The 24,077-nt window shown below is 47.3% G+C and overlaps 1 protein-coding gene across 7 annotated transcripts in view; it reads right to left on the bottom strand.

Annotated features, from left to right (window-relative positions):
- Positions 1 to 23,174, bottom strand: part of KCND3 (potassium voltage-gated channel subfamily D member 3) — a 124,426-nt gene extending 101,252 nt beyond the window's left edge. For 4 of the 7 annotated variants that reach the window (XR_008574135.1, XM_054803534.1, XM_054803538.1 and 1 more), the window contains exons 1-2: positions 23,007 to 23,174; positions 16,461 to 17,645 (exon numbers count right to left, since the gene is read on the bottom strand). Coding sequence is in view for 6 of the 7 variants with exons in the window: in XM_054803534.1 (XP_054659509.1) it covers positions 16,461 to 17,569 (1,109 nt within the window). In the remaining variant the exon portion in view is untranslated. Of the gene's footprint in view, positions 1 to 16,460; positions 17,646 to 21,044; positions 21,169 to 21,530; positions 21,665 to 22,369; positions 22,395 to 23,006 lie in introns of those variants that run through there. The other 3 variants (XM_054803537.1, XM_054803535.1, XM_054803536.1) reach the window with 3 other exon arrangements.
- Positions 23,175 to 24,077: the final 903 nt, after the last annotated feature.

The raw sequence follows: 24,077 nt of genomic DNA, 5'->3' as shown, positions 1-24,077 counted from the left end.
GGTTATGGCTGAGGACAGACACCCTCACGGTATTCATGGGATTCAAAATTGCAGATGGCAGATTTTAAGTTGAGCTCACTCTATCCACTGGGCTGTGGCCCGTCCCTTCTGCTCACTTGATTTCTTTTCTGCACCATATTTCCACAGAAAGGTCATGAAAGCTGCCCATTATTCCTGTGCTGTGGAAGCGTTCGTGGCGTGGGCTCCGACTATTGCATTACGCGTCTTGCCCGTAATTGCTTGGAGCGGACAGTCGTCTCGTGGTATTTTATTAACCAGTGACAGAGCCGTACAAGGGAAAAATACGCAATGAATAACGATTAGGCAGAGGGATTGTTTTTAAATTCCGAGGCTGGGCTCAGCCCACTGACTAAGCAGATGATTTGTTGCATTTGTTGGTATTCCTCTGCCTCGCGGCGCGGCGCAGCCCGGGCACGCTGTCAGCTGGGAAGCTGGCGTGCTCCTGAGATGCTCGAGCATCTTACAGGCAAAGTCTCTCCGGTCAATTAGAGATTTGGGTTTGGTTTTTTTTTTTTTCCTCCTGTAGTTCCAGGTGGATTGAGCAGAGCTGCACAAATGTTCTTCAGGGTTCCTATTAATCCGTATTTTTAAATGACTGTTCTCTGTCCTGTGGTTGGAAACATCGTGTGAACAGTCTGGTTTGCAGCCGAGGAGACAGACGCTCTGTTTTGTGAAAGATCGCATTATTTAAGAAAACCACGAAACGCTTCCGAAATGGATGAAAATGCGATTCAAACTGCTTGTAATCACTATTCTGTATTTGGCGATGGGGTCGCTCTTGATGAAGTTTCTCTGTGGACAAGATAGTGTGACAAATCTGCTAGCCGTGGGGCTCTGGGGTTCGGGGCCCTGTTCCATAGACAAATCTGGTCTGGGTTTATCACTTTTCCGGCTACTGACTAGAAGCAAAGTTAGTCTTTTGCCACCAGATAGAATATTACAATGCTATTTTTATTTTATTGATTTAAGCTGATCTTCAACAGAGTGGGACAGAAAATTGCATTTAAAAGATAAGTGAATGTCGTGGTTTAACTCCAGCCAGCAACTAAGCCCCACGCAGCCGCTTGCTCACCGCCCCCCCCCAGCACGATGGGGGAGAGAATGGGAAGGGTAAAAGTGAGAAAACTCCTGGGTTGAGATAAGAAAAGTTTAATAATTGAAATAAAATAGAATAAAAATAATAATTGCAATAGAATAGCCTCTGACCCTGTGCAAGCACTGCTCAGCAGGAACGACAGCATCCCTGTGTTATCAACGCTGTTTCCAGCACAAATCCGTATCACAGCCCCATTCTAGCTACTGTGAAGAAAACTAACTCCATCCCAGCCAAAACCAGCACAGTGGAAAAAAAGATCTACAGGATGCATTGCATCTTGATGGCAAACTGACTCCTATGATTACATTCTGTTATGCTAAGTATTTGGGCTATATTTGGTAGGGCAGGTTTTGCTAAAAATCTAATTTTACTCTTAAACCGTGTATCTAAGAGTACTTTAAAATGGATTATGTTGTAAAAGCTCAAAACCTTACATTGTGTCGGAACTTAAACGGACTGATTTGGCTGCTCTTTAACGTTTTGCCTGCTGTGTGGCAGTACTTGTCACAAAGTACGCATAGTCCACTTCAGTAAGTTGCTGGGTAAAATTTTGAAGAACTGCGGTGCCTGAGACACGGATGTCCTGCTTTCTAATTCAAAGTACTGTGCGGTGCACAGTTTTTCTTCTGGCAAAATGCATAGCTGTAATCTGTTAAACCGGGTAAACAGCAAGGAAAGTTTAACACGAGGAGGGGCCAATCCCCCCGGCAGGGGCTGGCGAGACGTGTGTGCTCCTTTACACGCGTGCATACATTTCTTGGCTAGATGATTCTGCAGATTTGTTATTTATAGTATTTTAGTATTAAATAATAAATTGGCGTCTGGGAAAGACACAACTTCTGTTTGCGTTTTGCTAAATCATTTTCGATCTTTCCCTATGAAGCACGACCCAGACCTGTAGAACATTTTTTATTCTATCATCTAAAATTCTGTGTGATTTTTTTCCCCATTCTCTCCTTTTATCTGCGAGAGGAGATCGAGTTCTTTGATATTTTATTTAGATTGCGTTGCACGTTTGGAAGTAAGCCATTCGAGCTGATTACTGACACATTTACTGTGTCAGGGCCCCTTCTCGCCGGACCTCTGGCCTTTCAGCTGTGCGGTAGAGATGGTGCCTTGCCGCAGAATTGTGACAGGAGCAATCCAAATGTGGGATGAGAGGGTTGTCTGACCGTGCATGTTTGCCGGATTAAACTCCAGATAGCTGGGGATTCAGTGTATCAGAGTTTTTTCCATCTATAAAGTTCATTGCCCAGCGGTTGGCAACTGCTTTTGGGTGCCTGGAAGAGCAGAGCACAGCGCAGAAAAGTTTGGAGCTCTGTCATTTCACAGCCAGAGGTGGGAAGCTAAGCCTGGCTTGACTTTGAGAATCCTGGCACGGAGATTCATACAGCTAACTGACAAACGGTCATGGGGTCCTTCCCAAACGCCCGTCGAAGGTCGCTATGGGAAGCACGAAGTTATCATAATTTTGCCGTGCTCACATGAAGCTTTTTGTCCTGAGTCACAGCGAGAGCTTGCACAGCAGCAGAGATGCTGTCGTACTTTCATTTGTATCTTTCCCCGGTGATAGGAGTGGAGGAGAGAAATGGTCGCAGCTGTCTAAAAACCCCTTCACCTTGTCCCTTGGCAGTTATATCTGGCCTTCAGGAGCCCATTACACTAAGCCACTGTGACAGCTCATGAGGGAGAAACATTGTCCAGAAACGCAGGACACGAGACGTCCTACTTCTACAACATGTTTTATGGTATCCTGTATCAAATGTGATGCCGACCGCTAAAGAAAGAGGCGGATCTTTCTGCGCAATCCAGCAATGAGGTTGAGATCAAGCTAAGAGTAATCCATTAAACAGGACACATCAAGGTAAAGGGAAGCTGTCTGCCCACTTCTGCCTGGAGACGCTCAACTGGCACTGGCAGATAACTCCTGCTCCTTTCCCGTGTTGCACTAACACTATCGGCGTTCATTTCTGTTAAGCTGTCTCACGTTGTAAACCAAGTTCAGCAAAGGTGCTGTTGCTGCCTAACGGCCGTGTGGCATCCCGTGCGTCTGTCTGCATCCTGCTGCGGCTGATGGTTTCGCTCGTCTGTCCGCCTGCACGTTCTCTGCTCCCAGTGCAGGGTGCATTAGCTGCGCTTATTTCCTACAAAATTCCACAAATCCTGACTTGCGTTTAGTCGCCAATAATTTTCACCGTATTTCACGTTGCAGATAAAGCATTCAATACGCGCAGATGTTCAGATAAATGCCCTTTCTCTCAGTCTGCGATGATTTAATGGGTGGATTTAATTTATTGTACAGTCAAGTGCTATAGGTAGTAGATGTGCTGTCTGCCCACTCTGTTTTGATATTGCCAGGGAAGCAGTTATTGATGGCTGCACACAAATTCTATCCAACAGTTTTCTTAAGTGCCTTGACTATAGTGCACCTAGTAGTGCGAGCTGGAAATCGCCGCTCTTCAGGGGATGTCCGGGAAAAGCACTGGTAAGCGCGAAAGATGAGATACGGCTCCGTGGAGGCCCTGCCACCAGAAGGCTTCTCTTGCCGTAATGACTTTCCCATAAAAGTAGTGCATAACATGTCTCCCAAATTACACCCCGACCTATTCAAATCCACAGGGCCCAGTTTAGCTGTCACCGACACTCGTTTTTCACTCGTGTGACTCACTGACTCTAATGAAGTTACTCCCGATACACAGGGTGGGCAGAACCATTAAAAGTTATTTACGTAGAAGAAATTGCAAGGGGCTGTCAAAGCTGTCCGTGAAGCTGTCCTGGAAGGACGCGCACAGCCACAGCCTCGCCGGAGCAGTGGGTTTTATGTGCTGCAGCAGCAAACGAACCCCCCGCCCCGGACACGGCTAACGAGGCAGCTACAGCCGCCTCCTTTGTTTCGGGCGAAAAATGAATCATAAAAGCTGCTGAAATTAATTTTCAGTTCACAGTACATTTGTTGCCAGACTTTGGTGCTGCAATCATGTGAATATATACTGACATGTACGAGTGAGCTGCGTGCGTTTGTTTACCCTGTGATGTGCACTTGAGAGCGTGCATGCATAGGCTTCAATATATATATATATTTAAAGACTGAGCACCTGTTTTCTCCTCAAAATCTTTATCTCCCCCCCAAATTAGAAGTTGGATTTTACTGCAAAGTTCAGACGTGTTCCTTCTCTTTTCCTCTTCAAACATTTTTTAGCTCTGCTCAGACAATAACAGACAAAGGGTGGACGGTGGCAGTGTCTGAGAGTGGCACAACTATAGGAGCTGGAGAGTTTAAACGATACGTCACTATCTGCTGAAAATCTAAGAAAAGAACGGTAAAAATAAATGCAAGTGTTACCAAGTAGAAGGCAGAATTAAGATTTTGCTTCCAACATCTGTAGGTCTATTCTCCTTTTCTGAAATCTCATTTTCTTCTTTCCCTTCCAAGCTGACAGAATTGCAAACTATGCTGAACGGCTTGTGGTACCATTCCTTACAGACTGGACACTTGAAGACTTCTACCTTTCTGCTTAATGAATTGTCTACAAGATGTGTCACAGGACGGTGGGGATGTGAGATTTCCTTTGGGCCATTTGGCAGATGCTAGATCGGCATCTGATCTGACATACCTTCCCAGGCCATGAAAGCAAGGCTGGGGTTTCAGGTGGAGATCCGCAGAGATGTGCCATTTCGGGAGCATTTGCTCATACAATCATAGAATAATTTTGGTCGGAAAGGACCACTGAAGGTTACCTAGTCCAGCTCTGCAGTGTCTTATATGGAGGGTAGAACGGTCCTACGTTAATGGCGAAGGGAAGTTGTTAGGACACGTGTGTTTTAACAAGTCATGTTGGTGCACGTCCTTGTTTGTATCAGAATTTGTAAGGAAAGGTCAAAACTGGAAAAGAGCCTCTCCTGTTTGTCGCTTTTCTGATCCATCCTGACATCTACACCCTTCAGGAAAGAATCTGACAATGACTTTGCTCTTGGGCTACAGATAGGTCTTTTGTGTGTAAACCGATGGAGCTGTTTACCTATGTTTTATCTGTTCAAGAAGGCTTTCCCTAGGCTGGAAATGAAGCTTGTTCAATAGAGCTCGTTAGGTAATGAGCTTATTCACTAAGCTCATTAGTGGTGGAATTCATCCTACTCAGCCCTCTGCAGCCCAAAATCTTGTATCCTTCAGCTCAGCTTACTACTTGGTTTGACCCTTAGCAAGAGGGATGACTTTTACCTAATTTCATCTGGTTTACGTATTTTCATTCAACAGCTGTCTTGCTGAATGAACGTTTCTATTATTTACTCTGGCCTGCTATTCCTCTGTAGCAGAAAAACATCTAAAAGGGCTGAAGTCTTTTGCATCTAGCGTGCCAAGGCTAGAATATCATGCCAACTCATTTCATGAACTGAAGCAGAGTGTCTGACTCAGTAGGACTCATCCGATTCCATGATGGATGCTCCCTGGATTGATGAACAGACGGTTAGGCAGATGTAAGTAGGCAGGAAAACGAAAGAGGCACCAAGTAAAAGTTGTGATTGCCTCCTGTGAGGTGACCGTGATTGCCCATCTGTACACAATCTAAGGGTCTTGCAGGGAGTTTTAAAGCACAGGCATGCACGGCAGAAGCTAGGGATTTCATATTTGGGTTAATTATGCAGAGATCAGAGAGTGAGCTTGATAAAAAGGATATCTCACAGGTGCAAAGCTGGGTGGGAGACAGGGTTTTAAATCTTCCTGAACCAACAGCACAACTAAAATGTGTGACAGTGAAGGATGTGTGTTGGCAATAATGCTTCATTGATTCATGTTCAAAGTGGTAAATTTAAGTCCTGTTTCTACTCATTGCAAACACTGATTACTAGAAAAAGGCTCTCATGCAGTGGAGTAACGGAGGTGTCAGAGTCTGTTAAATCGACAACAGCCTACTCCTATCTTCCCTCTGAAGAGGCAGAAAGAAGCAGTTGGAGCTTTTCTCCATTTAATATTGATGACAAAAGGCCAAGAAACTATGCAAACCTCAAAAGACACTAAAACAGGATTGTAATTGAGAATGAGTTCTGAAATTGCAGGGAAAGAATAAATTTTTATCTGCATTAGCAGGTAGCGTGGCTCAACAGGAGCTGAGCTGGTGCAGAGGAGCGAGCATCCCTACTGTACGCGTCTCTGGGAGGATTAATTCCAGACTAGTCCCAGTCTGGCCCATGGACTGAGTGCCCATTAGCAGTAAGAGCACATTAGCTGCATTCCTGGAGTGCATCTGCCAGTCGCGTCTCATCCAGGCGGAATGCAGTTTGCACGCTCTGAAACCTCTTTGCGCTGTGAGCCAAGCTGCGGCACGGACGGGATGACTGAGTTTCCTTTCAAAGAGCGTTCCTGATCCGCACTAAGGCACTGAAGTAGAGGGACTCTAGGAGAAAGCGGCTCAGAGCAGCCTTCTCTCGTTTGAGCTTTCCTTTTGCAGATAGCTTACTCCCGCCAAGCATTAAGTTGCAAGAATAGCTGGCTCGCATTAACCTTTTCAATTGAAAAATAAAGTGCTGTTTTTGTTCGTATCATAGTGACTGTAATTAATATTTAAGGAGAGTGGCTCCCTTGTGCTCCAGGTCATACAAATATAGAAAAAAGTGTGTACCGTTGATGACGTGTTGCCTCCACATTACACCCCAAAAGAGCACGTGGAGCATACTGACATGGCAGTGAGGATTGCGGCAACTGGGTGAGAAAATAAGCAGGATTAAATAAGAGTAAGAAGTGTTTTCCTTAGCACAGAGAAGAACTAAGGGGCTGTCTGATTGTGGGGTGAAATCTTGTTATCTCGAGGCCCTGCATTTATATATTAAAAGGCTGAAAGTGACTCAAGATTTTATCATCTGCTGTTTTCACATCTGATGTGAAACCCTGCGTCTGCAGGCAAGATGAGAAAAACAGCCGCAGTTTGTGCCTCTTAGATGGCAAAGGGGAGTCACGTGCGCAGAAAGAATAAAGCAAGAAGTACACGAAAAATAATTACCCGTAATAAAATGCTAAGGTACTTCACGATGTTGAGGATGTGTTGTTTGATTAACGGGAGCTGTTAAAAGGGAAGGTGGCAGCTTTGGCTCCTGCCTGCTGCGCGGCAGGTCAGACAGGGTTGTGGGTGCCAGGGCGTTATTTCTGTCGTGCTGCCGCAGAGCGTTCTGCAAACCTGGACGCGGTGCACGTTCAGTGACAGCGGCCGCTTCCCTCCCTACGTGTGAGGCTTGTTACTTGAATTATTTGACCTTGTTATTAGGAGACTCCGCAGCACGGTTGCACTGAGACCTCAGCATCTCTGTTTCAGCTTACGTTTCAGGGGCCCGTAGTCTGGTTCTGCAGGATTGCTCTCTTCAGAAGCAAACAATCCTTCTCAAGGGCTTTCTGGGGATGTACATCAGCCAAATTTTGCAAAGTCCTGAAGGCAAAAAGCTAAAGCTGATCTGTGTTTTAATTTTGCCGCAGATGGCAGGCCAAGATTAAAGCAGCAGGCTTCCCCAGGCGATCTGCTCAATGGCTCTCCTGAACCCGAGCGGTGAAGAGCCTTGCTCGAAAAATGGCTTTGAGTGGCTGCCCATTTTGGTTTTGTTGTTGTCGCAGATGCTTTTATAGGTGAGAGAGAATTCATACGCAGAGTGCCGCTCTCCATCGGGAGAGGGACCGCGGTGACAATCCCCCGACCCAAACCCCTCACGGCCGCGTGCGGAAAGTAAGGAAAAGTCTGCAATGTAGAGCCAGAACAAAAGAGTGAAATCAGGAAAGAATGAGAGAAAGAAAGAGCCAGATGCTCCGGCGTCGTTTCTGAGGCTGCAAACCAGAACGAAAAGCCAATAAAGACTCACACCTTTTAAAGGAGTAATGAATTGTTTCCTCCTCTGGCAGGCAGTGATTTGACTTGCCACATGCCTCCTAGTAATTTCCCAGCAGGTTTTAATGTTGGAACAATGGCATTCTGTTAGATATTGATTTTAAAATAACTCTTCCACACTTACTTGTAACTTTAAGAGGTGAATTACAGCCCTTGAATGTGCTCTAATGTAGCAGTGGTAAATAGTTAAATAGGCACAATCTGTTTCTGCAGGCATTGCCTGTCCAGGAGAAGGCAGAGCTTGGCTGAGCCATTCCTGATCCACAGGAAAAACACCCAGCAGTCTGCCTGCACCAAAGGAAAATATGAATAAATTCACAGTGGATGTGGTGGAATTTGACAGAAAAGAATTTCTGTGCCAGCTGTTGAAGCAGCGAGAGCGGGAGGGCAATGGATAAATGACCTGATTGTAGCTCATTTCGTGTCCAACTTGTACCGAGCCGTGGTGCCGACCGTGGGGTATCGCCGCGGCTGCCAGCACCCTTGGGCGAGCCTTGGGAGGCAGCCGGGACCAACCCGTGGCTCCTCTGCCTGCCAGGGTCGGGCACGACAGCATCGCCGGAGTGCTCGCACGGGGCGTGCAACAGCCAGCTGCTGGGGCTGGGTATCGCCGTGTCCGAGGCTTGTGCTGCATTAAAAATAAACGAACCTGCCTCCGGTAACGGGCTGTGGCAGCTCCCTCCCTCTGTACTTCTGCACGGACTGGTAGGACGGGGACGCGTTAAATGCAAATAGTACGCGGCTTCCACCGAAACCGCACTGAATTACACGGGGAGCAGCGTTCGTGTCGCGGGAGACTGGAGCCCAGCTGTAAGTGTGATGGCGGCAGGCACGAATGCTGAGGAAAAGTTTCTCTGTTTGTCTTACACTTTTTTTGTAGGGTTTTGTTTTTTTTTTCTTAATGAGGCGGTCTCACTACAGTGCCTGGAATAAATAAGCCGGTTTTGGTGACAGGTCCTCCCACATTCTGGTTTCAGCCACCCAGAACGCATGGATCCCTTACAAAATTGCCAGAATCTCATCTCGTTTTCCTAATACTAAAGCGGGGCAGGAATTTCGTTTCCTATTTTAGGTGCCCCCCTGCGAAATCCGTGCCGAGACAGCCTGGGTGAGGATGTGACGTCCGGATGCCGTCTGCGAGGAGCGAGGGCGGCTGTGGGCAGCTGCCTGGGGCGGGATTAACCCGGGGCCGGGGGCTCCACAAACTCCCTCTGCTCCCCAGGTCACACTGACAGCTGATTCCGAGGCTGTAATCAGCTGAGAGACGTAATTAGTGTGGGCTAATTTGTTGCAGGGCCTTTAGCTTCCCTTCCCCTTTCCCTGCTTTCCGACTGACAGTGGCTACTCTGTCCCTCATTTTGATCTCTGTAAACTAATTACTTTTACTGGGTCAGTGCTGTTATGAAATTATCATTTTATGAGACTAAAAATAGCTCGCATCCAGTCAGCAAGCCAATCACTTCCCTTCATCTCCAGTGAAAACACAATGTTATCTTTAATCTGTATTTCTCGGGCACTTGCTGTGATGCAGGCTAGAAAGAAAAGGGGGGGGGGGGGAAAGGAAGAGGAGCTTAGAAAAATGTCCTAAATCAGTTGCTATAGATGCGTCTCTGCCAAGGTTTCCATTGGTAAATTTAGCAGTCACGTTATAATTCTAGCCAGTACCATTACTTGGCCTTATTCAAAATAATTCATTTCTCACACAACGAGTTTACCTTAAAGGAAAGTTATTTTGTCTTGCACGTTAAAAATGGTGTGTTTGCACCGACGTGCAATCGTTACAAATATCCAAAGCCACAAAAAGCCTAAGGACAGATACATTTAATTTTTTTTTAAGACAGAGAGAAATCCAGTGAATTCCACTTGCCCTGAGAATGCATAAAGGTATTTTAATACTTCTGGGGTCCTGGTGAATACAAATAGCTCGAAAATGAGATGCTTGCCTGAGATTTACATCAAGATAGTGAAGGAAGAGGTTCCATCTGTAGTTTCCAATACAAAGACATTTCGCACATGATGTCTGTAAATCCATTAGGAGAAGAAAATTGATACACATTTGGTATAAGATGAAGCTGGAGTCAAGAGAATGAAAGCTCAGGAAAATGGCTTCTTTGTGTAGCTCCATCAATTCATTGTTTGATTGGACTTTCTGTATATTAAATTCAAGGAGTCCTTTGGCCTGTGGATATAAGAATTGTCGACTGTGTGGGAAACGGTGAGAGCGATGAAATTTTAGCGCCTTGCTTTACAAAGGAAATATCCCACATCTCATCCATCTTTCCAGCCATGATGTTAAATATGCAAAGTAGCGTTTCTGTTAAAGCATTTTTTCTGATTCAGTTTAATGGCAGTTACTGAAGTACTGACACGCACAATACGATTACTGGGCCAAACGGCAATCTTTCCGGAGAAGCCGGGAATGGCAGCGCTCCAGAGATGATTTATTATTTTCCTTACTTTGCAAACTCCTCTTAGTTTGCATGAAGGAGGGTGAATGAAGGTTACTATCAGGTTGAGTGCTTTCGGTACTTTGCATTGGAGAACTAACTGCAGAGAGATCTCTGTTCACACGGTAGCTGGCAGCATTTGCAAGAAACGTGGTCAGTATTCAATAAGTTCACGCTAGTCCAGCTGTCAACGGCTTGGCAGCAAGAATTTCACGTGCTATTTCACTACTTAAATTTCATCCCGTTTCTCGTCCAGGATTGAATACCGATAAAACAGCCCAAGAAAAAAGCAAAACAAAAAATGATGTTTCTTTCAGCGGTGTCAGTTCTCTCTCGCACTCTCTGACCCACGTTTTGCAGAACCGCAGGGTACCGGCTTGAACCAAGACAAACCAAAACAGCCCCCTACCCCTAAATCCCTGCTCTCTGAGCACTCAGCTAATAAAAACCGTAAGAAATTTCAGATCTTGCTCCACATCAGGCTGTTGACATAACCAGGCCAGCACATCTGTTTTATTGACTTCCTAGCATTAACCTGGTTCCTTAAATGAATTTTATAGATAGGACTGTGTTGTCCAAGTGCACTGATGTGTATCTTTCAAACTCACTGACCAGTGCAGCCGAATCTCAAAGAGGGATAGTGATCTCGAAACCATTATGTTCTTGCAAATTGTAAGGGAGACAGTCAGACGGTAGATTCTCCTAGGACCACCCCGAGGGCGCTGAGCTGCGGGAGCTCAGCCTTCATGAGGCAATAGAAAATCACACCAGAACCAAATCCATCAAAAGCCCCCGTTCCTTGCTCCGCGGGACTGCTGGTTTGGCCCCAAGATCTCGGTGCCGATTCTCTCCAGGACACACCGCAGGTTTTTTGCCCTTCTCTGCTCCAGCCTGCTCCCGGCTCTGGCGGGGAGGGGGATGCTGATGCTGCCTGCTCCGGGTGCTCAGCTCTGGTATCCCCCCCCAGGCCGGGGCATGGCTGCGGTGCTCTGCATCCCTCGGGAACCTCTCCGTGCCCCGGGATGGTGCAGGGATGCAGCACTTAGGTTTTCACAATTTGCTGCCCGCGCTGCAGGTTGCAGACGCTGCCCAAGAGTCTGAAACGTACGGCCGTTGTCAGGTGAAATGAAAACAGCTATAAAAAGCTTAGAAGAGTCCGCGCTCTGGGCAAAAATGGTGTGGGGTTTAGCAGCGTGAGAGAGGTCTCGTACCACAGCCGCGTTTGTGATGCACGCTGATGGGCAGCAAAACGTGCGGCTGCCCCATCCACAACCAAACACTATTTAAAAGTGAATAAAACCAACACACTGGTAGCAAGGTAACAAAATTTGTGGTAATTAAACTGTCTCTATATAGACGTAAACCCGGTGGCTATTGCGTATTAAGTTAGCTAAAAACCAAGGCAGGGACGTGAATGCTAACGATGGGAACCAGCACCGTGCTGCTCTGCTGCTTTCGGCAGCGTTGCGTTACTGAGCTGGAGGGTCCTGGGGGTCGAAACCTCCTGCAGAACACAGAAGGGGCGCTGGCAAAGCTCCTACTTGTTGTAGTGGTGGATTAGACAAGGGCAAGAGAGAAGATGGGTAGCTGTTGGCCTCTTGAGAAAAATGTTTCTGCATGAATTGGATAGCTGATTTTGAATTAATTTCGAATAGTTGTTTCAGTAATTCAGATTGATTTAAGATGCACCCAAGAATAATGCTTTCATTATAAAACCTCCTGAGCAAAATTTAAATCATGCTAAATTAAAAACAGCCTCTGTTAAACCGGGGCTGATGAGCACAGCAGAGGGATCAGAGATGCAGGGTCAGTATAATTTAATTCCTTTGCTTTGTTTCCCATTCCAGAAAAACTGTTGTACCTATCTCCTTGCGTTGGTAATTACCTAAGGAGCTTGCAAGTCATCCTGGATTTCTCAAAACTGATTTGCATTGTAACCCCACCAGAAGCAGCACTTACTCTATTTTATGTGGTGCTTCACCTACAAGAAGAAATGCATTTTTATTGCTTTTCATTTATGGGTCAGTCTGTAAATTCAGTTGTATCCTAAAGATACTTGGGAATCTGGAATAACAGCAGTACAGTAGGAGAGTTAACGGTTTGCTAATGCTAGCCTTGTTTGTTGTAAGTAAACTTTCCCTTTTATATAAATGGAGCTAATTTTTTAATGTCTTAATAATGTGGGAAAAGTTATCTTACATGTTCCAAATCACTTTTATAAAGCACTCTGTCACAAGCAATGGTGGAATTCCGGTGTCAGGGAAATGTTCACTTCTCCAAATTTAAATGTTTCAGTGTTCAAAACAAAAAATACATCCATATGTGTATAGATTTGAGTGCAAAATCATTGTGCTTTATCATTTCTTGTTTTAAGCGCTGGCTGAATTTTTAAAGACAAATAACAGAAAATATTTAAGATATTCATAAAAGCTCTGAGCATTGCTGAAATGCAGCGACCTGGCAACCACTAATTAGGCAAAGTCTGATGCATTAAGAAGCACATTAGAGACTTTGGCTGCATTTTTGGCAACGTCCGTGCGACAGGAATTGCCAGTGCTCTCATTAGTAACAAGATCCTTCCAAACATATTGACATGACTTCTGAAGAGAGATGTATATGAAATATTCTATGAAAATGCCACTTTGTCAAAACTGAAAGGATTTGTGGGGAAGTGAAGGGGGCCAGGAGATGTTAACCACCCACCCACCCCACACGGTGGGAGTCAGGAAGGTGGCAATGACCTGAGGCCAAAAGTTTCATTTCTAGGGTTCCTGACTTCCTGTGCCATGATGCCAAGCCGGGGGCGAGAGCTGCTGCAGGAGCCAAGGGCTGGTGCTGGCACCGCTGGTGCTTTGCTCCACCAGCGCCTTGCTCCACCAGCACCTTGCTCCACCAGCACCCTGCTCCACCAGCGCCCTGCTCCACCAGCGCCCTGCTCCACCAGCACCTTGCTCCACCAGCGCCCTGCTCCACCAGCGCCTTGCTCCACCAGCGCCCTGCTCCACCAGCGCCTTGCTCCACCAGCACGTTGCTCCACCAGTGCCCTGCTCCACCAGCGCCCTGCTCCACCAGCGCCTTGCTCCACCAGTGCCTTGCTCCACCAGTGCCTTGCTCCACCAGCACATTGCTCCACCAGTGCCCTGCTCCACCAGCGCCTTGCTCCACCAGTGCCCTGCTCCACCAGCGCCTTGCTCCACCAGCACCCTGCTCCACCAGCACCTTGCTCCACCAGCACGTTGCTCCACCAGTGCCCTGCTCCACCAGCGCCTTGCTCCACCAGCACCCTGCTCCACCAGCGCCTTGCTCCACCAGCACGTTGCTCCACCAGTGCCCTGCTCCACCAGCGCCCTGCTCCACCAGCGCCTTGCTCCACCAGTGCCTTGCTCCACCAGTGCCTTGCTCCACCAGCACATTGCTCCACCAGTGCCCTGCTCCACCAGCGCCTTGCTCCACCAGCACCCTGCTCCACCAGCACCTTGCTCCACCAGCACGTTGCTCCACCAGCACCCTGCTCCACCAGCGCCTTGCTCCACCAGCACGTTGCTCCACCAGTGCCCTGCTCCACCAGCGCCCTGCTCCACCAGCACCCTGCTCCACCAGCGCCTTGCTCCACCAGTGCCTTGCTCCACCAGCGCCTTGCTCCACCAGTGCCTTGCTCCACCAGCACGTTGCTCCACCAGTGCCCTGCTCCACCAGCACCCTGCTCCACCAGCGCCGTCCCTGCACCCATGCAACTGGGATCCCGCCACTGTCCTGACCAGCTCTGCAAAGTGCCTCTCTGAGGGACCCCAGCCTGGGCTCTGCGGAGCTGGTCTGGCAGCAATTAGGGTTTTATGGCTCATAGTAGCAACTTCTCTTTCTAGCAGAGGTTTTGGGCAAAGCAGTGGAGAGTGTCCCTGGGTCCTTGGGTACGGAAGCACTCGGTACCCACCGAACGTGGTCGTGGGCAGAGAGGTGTTGTCAGAGAGCACGGGGGCTCTTCGGGGTCTGCCGTTATCGAGGTTTCTGAGTTTTTTGTAAGCCTGTGATACGACACTAAACTTAGCTGATAGACTATTTGCTAGAGACACCTATTTTAATTAAAATCCTGCAACAAAAATCCCGCATCAGTAGTACTAGAAGTTTAATTTTTTAGGCTTTGACAGCATTTTATAGGTCCCTTTCCAATGAACTCTTAGACAGCCGTGTTTAAATGTCTAATTTTTAAAATTCTTGTCAACTCATTTAACGCACTCATTCATCTATAATTTCTGTGATTACAACAGATTGAGAACACTTTAAAGTCCTCAGGAGCACTCTGGTTTGTCTATCCGTGCGTTCAGAAAGGAAGGGGAAGAGAACAAGACCAAGTCACCGCACTGATGGGAACAGAGACTTAATTGCACTACAGCACATTCCGCATGTGTCTCACAAAAAGGGTTTGTTCCCAAGCAACACTGAACGTTCCCTTGACCCCAACTCGCCTGTCACAAAGATGTAACAACGTACGTGTGAACGTGCATAAGCGTGTGTAGATAGAAAGATAGGGGCGATCCTTATTAAACAGAAACCCGAAAATAGAAGTGTATTTTCGTGCTTTTCCCCGCTGTGGAGGGGACACCCAGGACAAATATCCCTCTGACGCTGCTTAGATATAATGGTGGGGCCAGGCAGGTGGGAACCGACCAGTATGGACCAGTTAGAATATGGAAAGCTGAACCACGGGGTCCAAAACCCAGCTTCGGTTTCTAAGTAAACACTGACTTCTTTTCCAGGGTAAGGAACGTAGCTTTTGCCATACGAACTTGCCAACTTTGCTTAGATGTTAAAAAGGAGGAAAAAGGGATCTTTTGGTGACTATGACAAACATGTTCTACATTTTCACTTACTGAAGAAATTCAGACTTGCAGTTGTTATATGCTCAGATTCTGCGCTTTTCTGACAGCTGAATTATGATTTTAATAATTTAGAAGTGCTACTGCGAGCCTGTTCCTGTATAATAGGCACAGAGAAGTGTTTAAAATCAAAAGCAGTTTAGAGAAAAAGTGGTCACCACATTACAAGAAAGAGAATTGTCTACATCTGAATATTAAACCATGCGAACCTTCCAGTGGGAAAACTCTTTGCAAAGTAACTCTGAACTTAGTATATTGCTCTGATGTGTGGAATTAAGAGATTGCATTCGATCATAGCTTTGTGAGTGCCCGAAGCAGCAGTGATGCCTACTTTCTTTTACGTAACCCCATCAGGGTAAGGGCTTGGTCATTCTGCTTACACAGGTTTTAGTTCAGAGCAACAGAAGCTCAAATCTATAATCTCAGTAGAAACATCTGTAAGACAGAAATGAAATGTAAGGGGAAAAAAGCGCCCTCCAGGCTACATTCCCCTTGCTTTGATATCATTATCTTTGTACCTGTCCATGGGAATGTTTGAAATTCTACTGCAACTGCTACAGCATACTCGTATTATTTTTTAAACTCACAAATAAACACAGACAAGAAGCCCATATCCTGCTCGATTAAGTAAAAACCAGATCATGTCCTGGAGATCACTGAGTATTTTCAGTATAGTGTCCCACAATATCCATTTGAATTCAACAAATCTATAGTTCCTGGCACGTCAAGTGAAGAAACAATGACTGACATCGCGAAAAGAGACGACATATACATCAGCAACTTTGTGTAAAATCTATGGCTCGAATGAATGTCTGAAAAAAACATAAGCTCTAGTTGCCAGCTCCCTTGCACTCATGTTAACTTTCCTCTCCTGCAGAAGGAGTGCGAAACAGGACCTGCTACTCCACAGCCTTGCCCCTCCTGCACTCATTTACCATTGTGCCAAGCATTTGTCAAGTGGGTGTAAGTGCTTTTTCTGTTTTATACAACTTCACATGAGCGTAAATTGCACAAGTTGTAAGGCAAAGAACAATCAAGCCCTTAACAGTTCCAGCCCCTTTTCGAACATGCACCCAGGAAAATGCTTAGGAGTAACTGAAGTCAACTCCTAGTACATGCTTGCCTGCTGCTCAGTAAAAGAAAAAGTAATACTCACCCCAGTGTTGTCATGGTTACAATAGTGTACCAAAAGGAAGCAGGAATACTGGTGAATTTGCTTGCCGAGGACCCTTTCTCTGCATAAAACATCACAGTTGCAAAGATGATGATTGCCATAGTGAGGGAAAAGAGGAGAAAGCCAAGCTCGGAGGCACAGCTCTTCAAAGTGTAGCCCAAGATTCTTAAGCCTTGGGAATGGCGAGAGAACTTGAAAATCCTGAAAACCCTAAAAACCCTTAGTGTCACAAAGGCTCCGCTGACATCCTCATTGTTGGTCATCACCAGGCCAATGTAGTACGGCATGATGGCCACCACGTCAATGATGCTCATCACACTTCTAATGAATCTGTAGCGACTTGGGGCCGCAAAGAGTCTCAACAGATACTCAACCGTGAAAATCATCACGCAAGCCGTGTCCAAGCAAAAGAAAGCCACAGCATATCTTTCCCCACATGGAAGCTCCTTGTTTCCAGGCACCGTGCCACAGGGGACAGTTTCCACGACATTAGTGATCACAGAGACAGCAATAAAGAAACCGGTGACATAGTAAAAGACTAAGGCTAAGGTGCTGGTGTGGGGGTTCTCGAAGGCTCGCCACATGGTCTGCCGGAAGCTCAGGGATGGCATGGACCCTTCTTGGTTGTTTTCTGAGTCATTGTCATCCATCAGCCGCTCCGCGTTTTCCCGCTTTCTGTCTTTGTACTCTTCATAGCAGCAGTCCCCAATGATTTCAGGGAGGATCCCATAGAAGGCAAGCTCTTCGTCATAAGCAGAGATGCACTCGTACCTGGGATAGTGCAGCTTGCCAGTTCTATAAAAATTTAAGATGCACCTAAAGACCTCAGGGTCCCGGTCAAAGAAGTACTCCTTAGTGTCTTCGTTGAAGAAGAACTCCTTCTCGGTGCTGCCCAGGAGAGTGTCCGGGTATCTCTCCAGTGTAGTCCTCCAGGTCTGGAAACGCCTGCCACTCACATTGAGAATAATCAGCTCGTCCTGCCTCTTGTTTTTCTCCGTTGGAGCCAGTGGCATAGGACAGTTGGCTACTGGCATCCATCCTATGGCGGCTGCCCTGGCAAAGGGCAACCATGCTGCTACTCCTGCTGCCATGATGACCCCAGGCCTTGTTACTGGAGAAGACAGTTGGGCTGCTCCTGGGACCTGCTGGAAGTCAGATCAGTTCCATCTAAAATACAGAACAAAACAAAACCACAACACACAGTCAAGCGGGGTGTCTTGCCCCGTTGTGTTGAAGAGTCAGACATCAGTACATACACAAGACTTTAGAACAACTGGTTTGCCCTCATCTCCCATTTGAAGAATGACGTTAAACAAGGCACATGCTAATCAGCTCAGCGGGGTTATGGCATTATTATAGATTGAAATTTTGAATAGCAAATGATTCCTCATTAAAAGCATTTTTAAAGTAGCATAAACACACTAATTTATATTTGCTTCCTTACAAACAAGACTAATCCATAATTCCCCAGGTGTAAGCCTCGTGTGCTCATCAGTTTAACTACAGCTGTCAAGAAAGAGCTGGGAACTCCAGTGAAATCAGCTTGCAGTTCGCCCAGTGAAATTGTATGCCATGAAAAGCCACGGCTGGGCTGAGCTGGGCTTCCAATCTTAAAAAAGTTCAGTATGTAAGGAATCTTGCACTAAGAACATTTTCAGAAACAGAAAATCTTCTCTGGTTTTCATTAGTTTTCTTCCATCTTTAATTAAAGACCTGGCCTCAGCAGCAGTTTTTTGCCGGTCTCTTTCATTTAGAGATGGGTTTTACTCTTGTGCAATATTGCATGCCTCCATCAGACAGAGGGAAATTCTGACTTTCAGGGAAACATTGCTCAGAATACCTGAGCAACAGTAAGCTTGAATCCCAGGAGTGAAGGCTTATGGATTAAGCTATGAACTGAATACCAAGAACATCGGAATGAGGGAAGCCTCCAAACTTGGACAACTTTCTTCCAGCAGCGAGATAACCTTGATTATTTCCTAGCTAACAGAAGCAGAAGTCCTTCAGCCTAAGAAGTGAAGGATTATTAGGTTGAAATGAAATATGTTCACTGCGGGCTTGATTTTTAGATGAAAAATATCCCAAGTCGTCCAGATCCTCAGCCACTGGAAGCCAACATTCTCTTGAAATTAGAGTAGTTATTGTGGTTCTGATCTAGCCATGAATTTTCTTTTTCTTTGTGGTCTTTGGTCAGAATTCTTACAATATTTAACTTTTGTTTTAACTTGCATTTACTTTCACTTCCCTAATGTTTTTCTAATTCTACCATAAAATTATCTGGAGAAAGGTGCCATTATCATATAAGATGCATTAGGGGCCCTATCAAAAGTCGGTTTATCAATGGAAATTCCATTGATTCCACTGATTCAGGGCCTCAAGGCCTAATTGTATCCTCTACATGGTATCCTTCTAGGCAGTTTTTTAATTATATGAAGGCTGCCATTCCAGCCAGTAAGGCTGCAGCATTATTGATTTCAAGAGGCCATCAAAATACTGAATAAAAAATGACAGAATCAATCTGTGGTGAAAACGACTAAACTGCTCACAGAAATGCTCTTCCTCTTCAGGGCACATTAACATTCATCACCTTAATGTGGAGCATCTTTCTGTGCAATTTTACTATCTAAAGGACAATTGAAATCCCTCGTGCAAGCATCTTGCTGCTGCTGGAAGAGGTTTTGTAATTACGAAACATATAATAATCCATAGTGATGCTTATCCCGAGGAGACGCTTTGTTTGTATGCATGGCACTGGAGCAAACATCCCACAATATTTGCCTATAAAGGATTGTTCAATATCACTCTGCACCATTTTTTCTCTCCCCCTAAAGAGGGAATTTATGGCATTAATAGTGCCAGACCGACAGCCCTGGAGACCAGGCTCTTTCGTCTGTGCGAGGAAGAGGCAGAGCGCAGCACTGCAAACTTTCTCTGCGCTACTTTGAAAATACGCCCCGGTCTTTAGCTGAAAGGCGATCTCCAGGGGTTCGGTGGGCTCAGAGAGCAGAGCTGCCCATTTCTCATACCCGCAGTGGTGGATCTTTTAACTTCGATGAAGCATTGCCTTAAGAACAGGACTGCGAAACAGGAGGCAGCAAAATGAGAACCGTTTCATTCATTAATCACCAAATACATACAGGGAAATAACCAAGAGACCAAGAGAATGCATCCTGTGCCTGTTTTCCCTGCTGGTAAACTGTCTTCTCTGCTTCTTAATTTCAATTAGTGACACCGCCACAGCCATCCTACCAGGGCTGATTGGCGATGTACGGTGACCTGACCAGCTACAGTACACGGGATCCTCATCTCCCCTGATTTCTCAGGGGAACCTGGTTAGAAATCTCTTCTGTACTTTTATAACTTTGGTTGTAAATTCCAGGTTACCTACATTAGCTGCTGAGGCACTATAAATACTTCACATATAATTGTTCTAATGAAGCACTGGTAACTCATAAGTGACTTACACATTTTTAAATCAATTTTTAAGGATAAAATGGGTCCTTCTATGCTGGCAGTATATGTGGGGAAGCTATAAATATCTCAGCTATGAAATGGTCAGGAGATTAAAACAAAAGAGAAGGAGAGGGGTATTCTTCTGTGGAAGTTTAGTTCCTATTTCTCTGTGATCAAGAGATGCAGCTGGTTAAGAAAACTTAGTGCACACAGCTTAATTTTCTAAGTTGCATTGAATCTGGTCCATTTGATCCTCAAAATACACAAAACCAGAGTCTTTTTCAGCTATACATTGTCCAAAGGACTGAGAGGGACAAGAGTAATGAAATCCCCTGTCGCAGAGGTTTTGCTTTTTCTTGTCCATGAGCCCTTGGAACTCCACCCCTCCCCAAAGTCAGAGACAGAAAATTAAGAGAGAGGGCTGGATTTGTAATTCAGAGCTGCACAAACTAAGCCGAGTAAAAAAGAATATGAAGTAACAACTAGCTTATGTACAGAATGTGGAAAGAATCCACCTTTTCTGCATGCCTGGGTTTTGCTAACTGCTAACCAGTTTTTTCAGGCTGGAAAGCAACTGGCCGAGCTGAAAATATACTGTACAGTCGACAGAGCCTCTTCAGCTCGCACAGCAAACAGACACACTTTACTTCTAACAAGCATACATTTAGCTATACACAGACTTCTAATTTTAATTACCGTAATTTCTGCATGTAATTTGAAAGGAACTAGTTAACAAAAGATCAGTAGCCTGCTGATGACATTTAGAAGACCTGGTACACAAAATAAAAGAATTTGCCTCCATCTGACTTAAAAAAGCCAGCATCTGTAGAGACAAGAATCTGTTCTCTTTGGATAATTACGAGGACAGTGAAATGGTGCAAGCAAATTTGGCAGAAAAGGCTCCCAGGACTCCCGACCCCATCCCTGACCACCGCTGGCTCCCGCAGGTCGTCTGCGTTGCAGCCGCTTCGTGGGCACCATGGTTTCATCCCAGTTTCAAACAAAAACCTGACGGGCACGGCTAGGTCAGTAAAGCTCTGGAGGAAAACTTTAGAGAACACAGTTATTTCTGTTCACCCCTAAAGGGTCAAGAAATAAACGATGGATTCTTACCACATTAGCTCCCACCGGCAATGCCGTATTTAAAAAATGGCTCTTCGTGGTTTCATGAAAGCAGAAACAAACCAAAAATCTCCTAGTGTTTCCCTTTCTAGAAGCAGACAGGGATGATTTAAAATACGACTGATAAACATACTGTGAGTTTCTTGATCAGACGCTGCTCATGGGAGTGAAAAGCCTTGAGATCACTCGTTCTCTCCTTTCCTGTCCTTGTTGGGTCAGGCTCAGACAGCAAAGGTATATTTGCTTTAAAGCAAAATATGTCAGCCAAAGCTTCGATGTCCTCTGTCAGTCACAGATTCCTTTCCCTTCGCAATCGCATCAGATAATAAAACTTTCTGCGAAACGTTCACTCCCTCAGTCCGTTTGAGAGATTTAGGAGCAAAAGCAACAGGCTTAGGATAAATGCATGCAAACTTCTCCCCTCCCTCCCAGTCAGCCCAGGGAGCCCCATCTTGCCGGCTCGCAGCGATGCCTTACCTGGCAAGGAAAGACACTCTCGGCACCCGAAAGTAGGGCTAAATCTGGGGAACTGGAAGGAAGGGGGAGCAGTCACTCCTCAGGATAAAAGGTGAACTGTGCTGCCTGCCTCTTGACTCCCTCTCTAAATGCAGTCAGAAGCAATCAGTAAATGTGATCATCATTGTGAAAGTATATATATAGAGATGACTAAACAGCTTCTCCCTCATTACTGCTGAGATGGAGTCTCTCCCTGCCTCTCTCGCCTGAGCTTGCTTCGTTTTGCCCCCTCCCCTTCCAGTACCACTCGGACCTTTCCTCTCGCTGCCTAACCGAGCTGGAAACGGCACCCAGGTCCCGGAGAGTTGGCTCGCCTGGACGCAGCAGGGAGATGGACCCAGCTGGTCCCAGGGAGGCAGGCTGTGAAGCGAGACTGAAGAAAGGCGGTGTGAGCTGACAGAGACACCGGCAAATGGAGTCATTAAATACGCACCAGAGCCTACCCTGCATGCTAATGTGCTAGCAGCGACAAGGAGGAGGGATGAAGGGGGGAAAAGTGTGGGATGAACTTCACTGGTCCCTCCCGAAGCTCCCTCTGTGTCCCTGACTCTCGGGCAGGCAGGGACCGTGCAGGAGAGGTGCCTTCTCCTGTACAAGAAAATGAGCTATTGCTCCAGCATCGCAAACCTACAACCAACACCTTAGCCAGGGCAGGAGGCTACATTCAGGAATAAAAATAAATAATTCAGACTCGAACCGATCTTTCCCTCTCTCCTTCTCCGCTTCTTCCTTCCCACCACCTGTCCCCTTTCCCTCTCGTCCTGCTGTTCTCGCCTGCCCTGCTCCTTGGCAGCTCTTACCAGTCCTGTCTCCACACCACCTCAGCATCCCTTTTTCATCCACGGTCAGAAGTTGGACTCCACACGCTCAGAGAGACCTGGCATCCTCGCTCATTTGTCTGTTTGCCGGTGAATCTCCATTAAATAAATAACTATAAGCCCAAATCAGAGCAAACCAGTCTTGCCCTGCTCTGCCGGGCAGCTCCCGGCGATGACTGATGCGCCGCAGCGATAGTTAGCGACTTCCGTAAAGTAAGACAGATACATACATGAAACACAGGAGCTCAGCTGCCTCGCCATTGCCTTGCGTCCTTCCACTGCTCAATATTACACTTTAATCTATCGCCGGGAGTTCAGGGGCTGGAACGGTCTGCGCGGCCACCAGATGGGAGCGAGGGAGGGAAGGAGAGCGGGAGAGGCGAGGAGCGGGAGAGTGCGGAGCGGGGGCGAGGACGAGGAGGGCGCGGCGGTGGGAGCGAGCGGGGGGCACCGCTCCTGCCCCTCACTCCCCCCGGCTGCCGCCGCCGCGCCTCCTCCCCGCCGCAGGTGAGCCCCCCCCGGGGCCGGGGTGTGGGTGTGGGGGTGTGTGTGTGTGTGTGTGTCCCCGGGCCGGTGTGTGTCCCCCCCCCGACCCCGTCCTCCCGGCGGACCCCCTCACCTCCGCAGGGCACGCCGACCCGCCGCCTCGCCCTGCCCGCCCACCGCTCCCGGCCGCGGCCGCCAGCCGAGCGCCTCCGCTGCCATGCGGCTGCCGGGAGCGCGGAGCGGCGCGCCGCGGGCCGCGGGGGCGGGCGCGGGGCTGCGCGGGGCGGCGCGGAGTGCGCGGGCGCGGGGCGGCGGCGGAGAGCGGCGAGCGGCGATCAGCACCGCCGGGCGGACAGCTCCGCGGGGAGGGGCGGCGGGGGGGGCCCGGGCTGAGCGGAGCGGGGGGGCCCCGCACATGGCCCCGGCCCCGGCCCCGGCCCCTCCGCGCCGCCGGCAGGTGTCACCCGGAGCGAGTGTGCGGCGGCTCCCGGGGCGGAGGGGAGCGCTGGGCCGCGGGGTGCGGGACCCCGCTGGGGCAGGTTGCGAGGCTTTCGGTTGGCAAAGCCCCGCAGATGCTCCTCGGCTGTGCCGCTTCCAGCGGGAGAAGGGAAGCGGGGATGTGGTGTGCCCCTGCGGCTTTAAAACGGGGGGGAAAGGGGAACTTCGCAAAGCCATCGCTAACCAGGGTCCGTTTTCCAGGTGATTTTTGTCTGCCCGTATTATAGCATGCCTTTCTTCTGAGAGCCCTTAAACCAAGGCCTTATTTAAAAAAAAATAAATAAATTAGAAAACCCCCTCCAAATCCTCAAACACCTCAACACTCAGACTGTCCAGTTTGGAAAATGTAATCTGGAAACTCTGATACCAGAACCCTGATCGATCCAGTCCAGTGTCTCAACATTGTCTAATGCCTGATAATTCAATGCAATTATTAAAAAAAAAATACTGAAATACTGATTTCTGAATGTCAGGTCCTGGGTAATCCTTCCCCAAAACAATTTCCCCCGGTAATATTTGTAAGCTGCATTACAATGTCTGCTCACTGGTTAATGAGGTTATGCAAACGCTACATATTATAATCTTCAGAATATGGATACTAGTAGTTGTATGCTGGGCACAGGAATAGTTGTGTGCAAGGTGAATCCTACAACTTGCATGAGAAACTTTCAGTGACTGTAGGAATTTAAGCTCATCAAAGCATCCA

This window comes from Grus americana, chromosome 25 (genome assembly GCF_028858705.1).
Source record: "Grus americana isolate bGruAme1 chromosome 25, bGruAme1.mat, whole genome shotgun sequence".
Classification (NCBI taxonomy): Eukaryota; Metazoa; Chordata; class Aves; order Gruiformes; family Gruidae; genus Grus; species Grus americana.
This window is presented reverse-complemented; position numbering and strand designations above follow the sequence as displayed.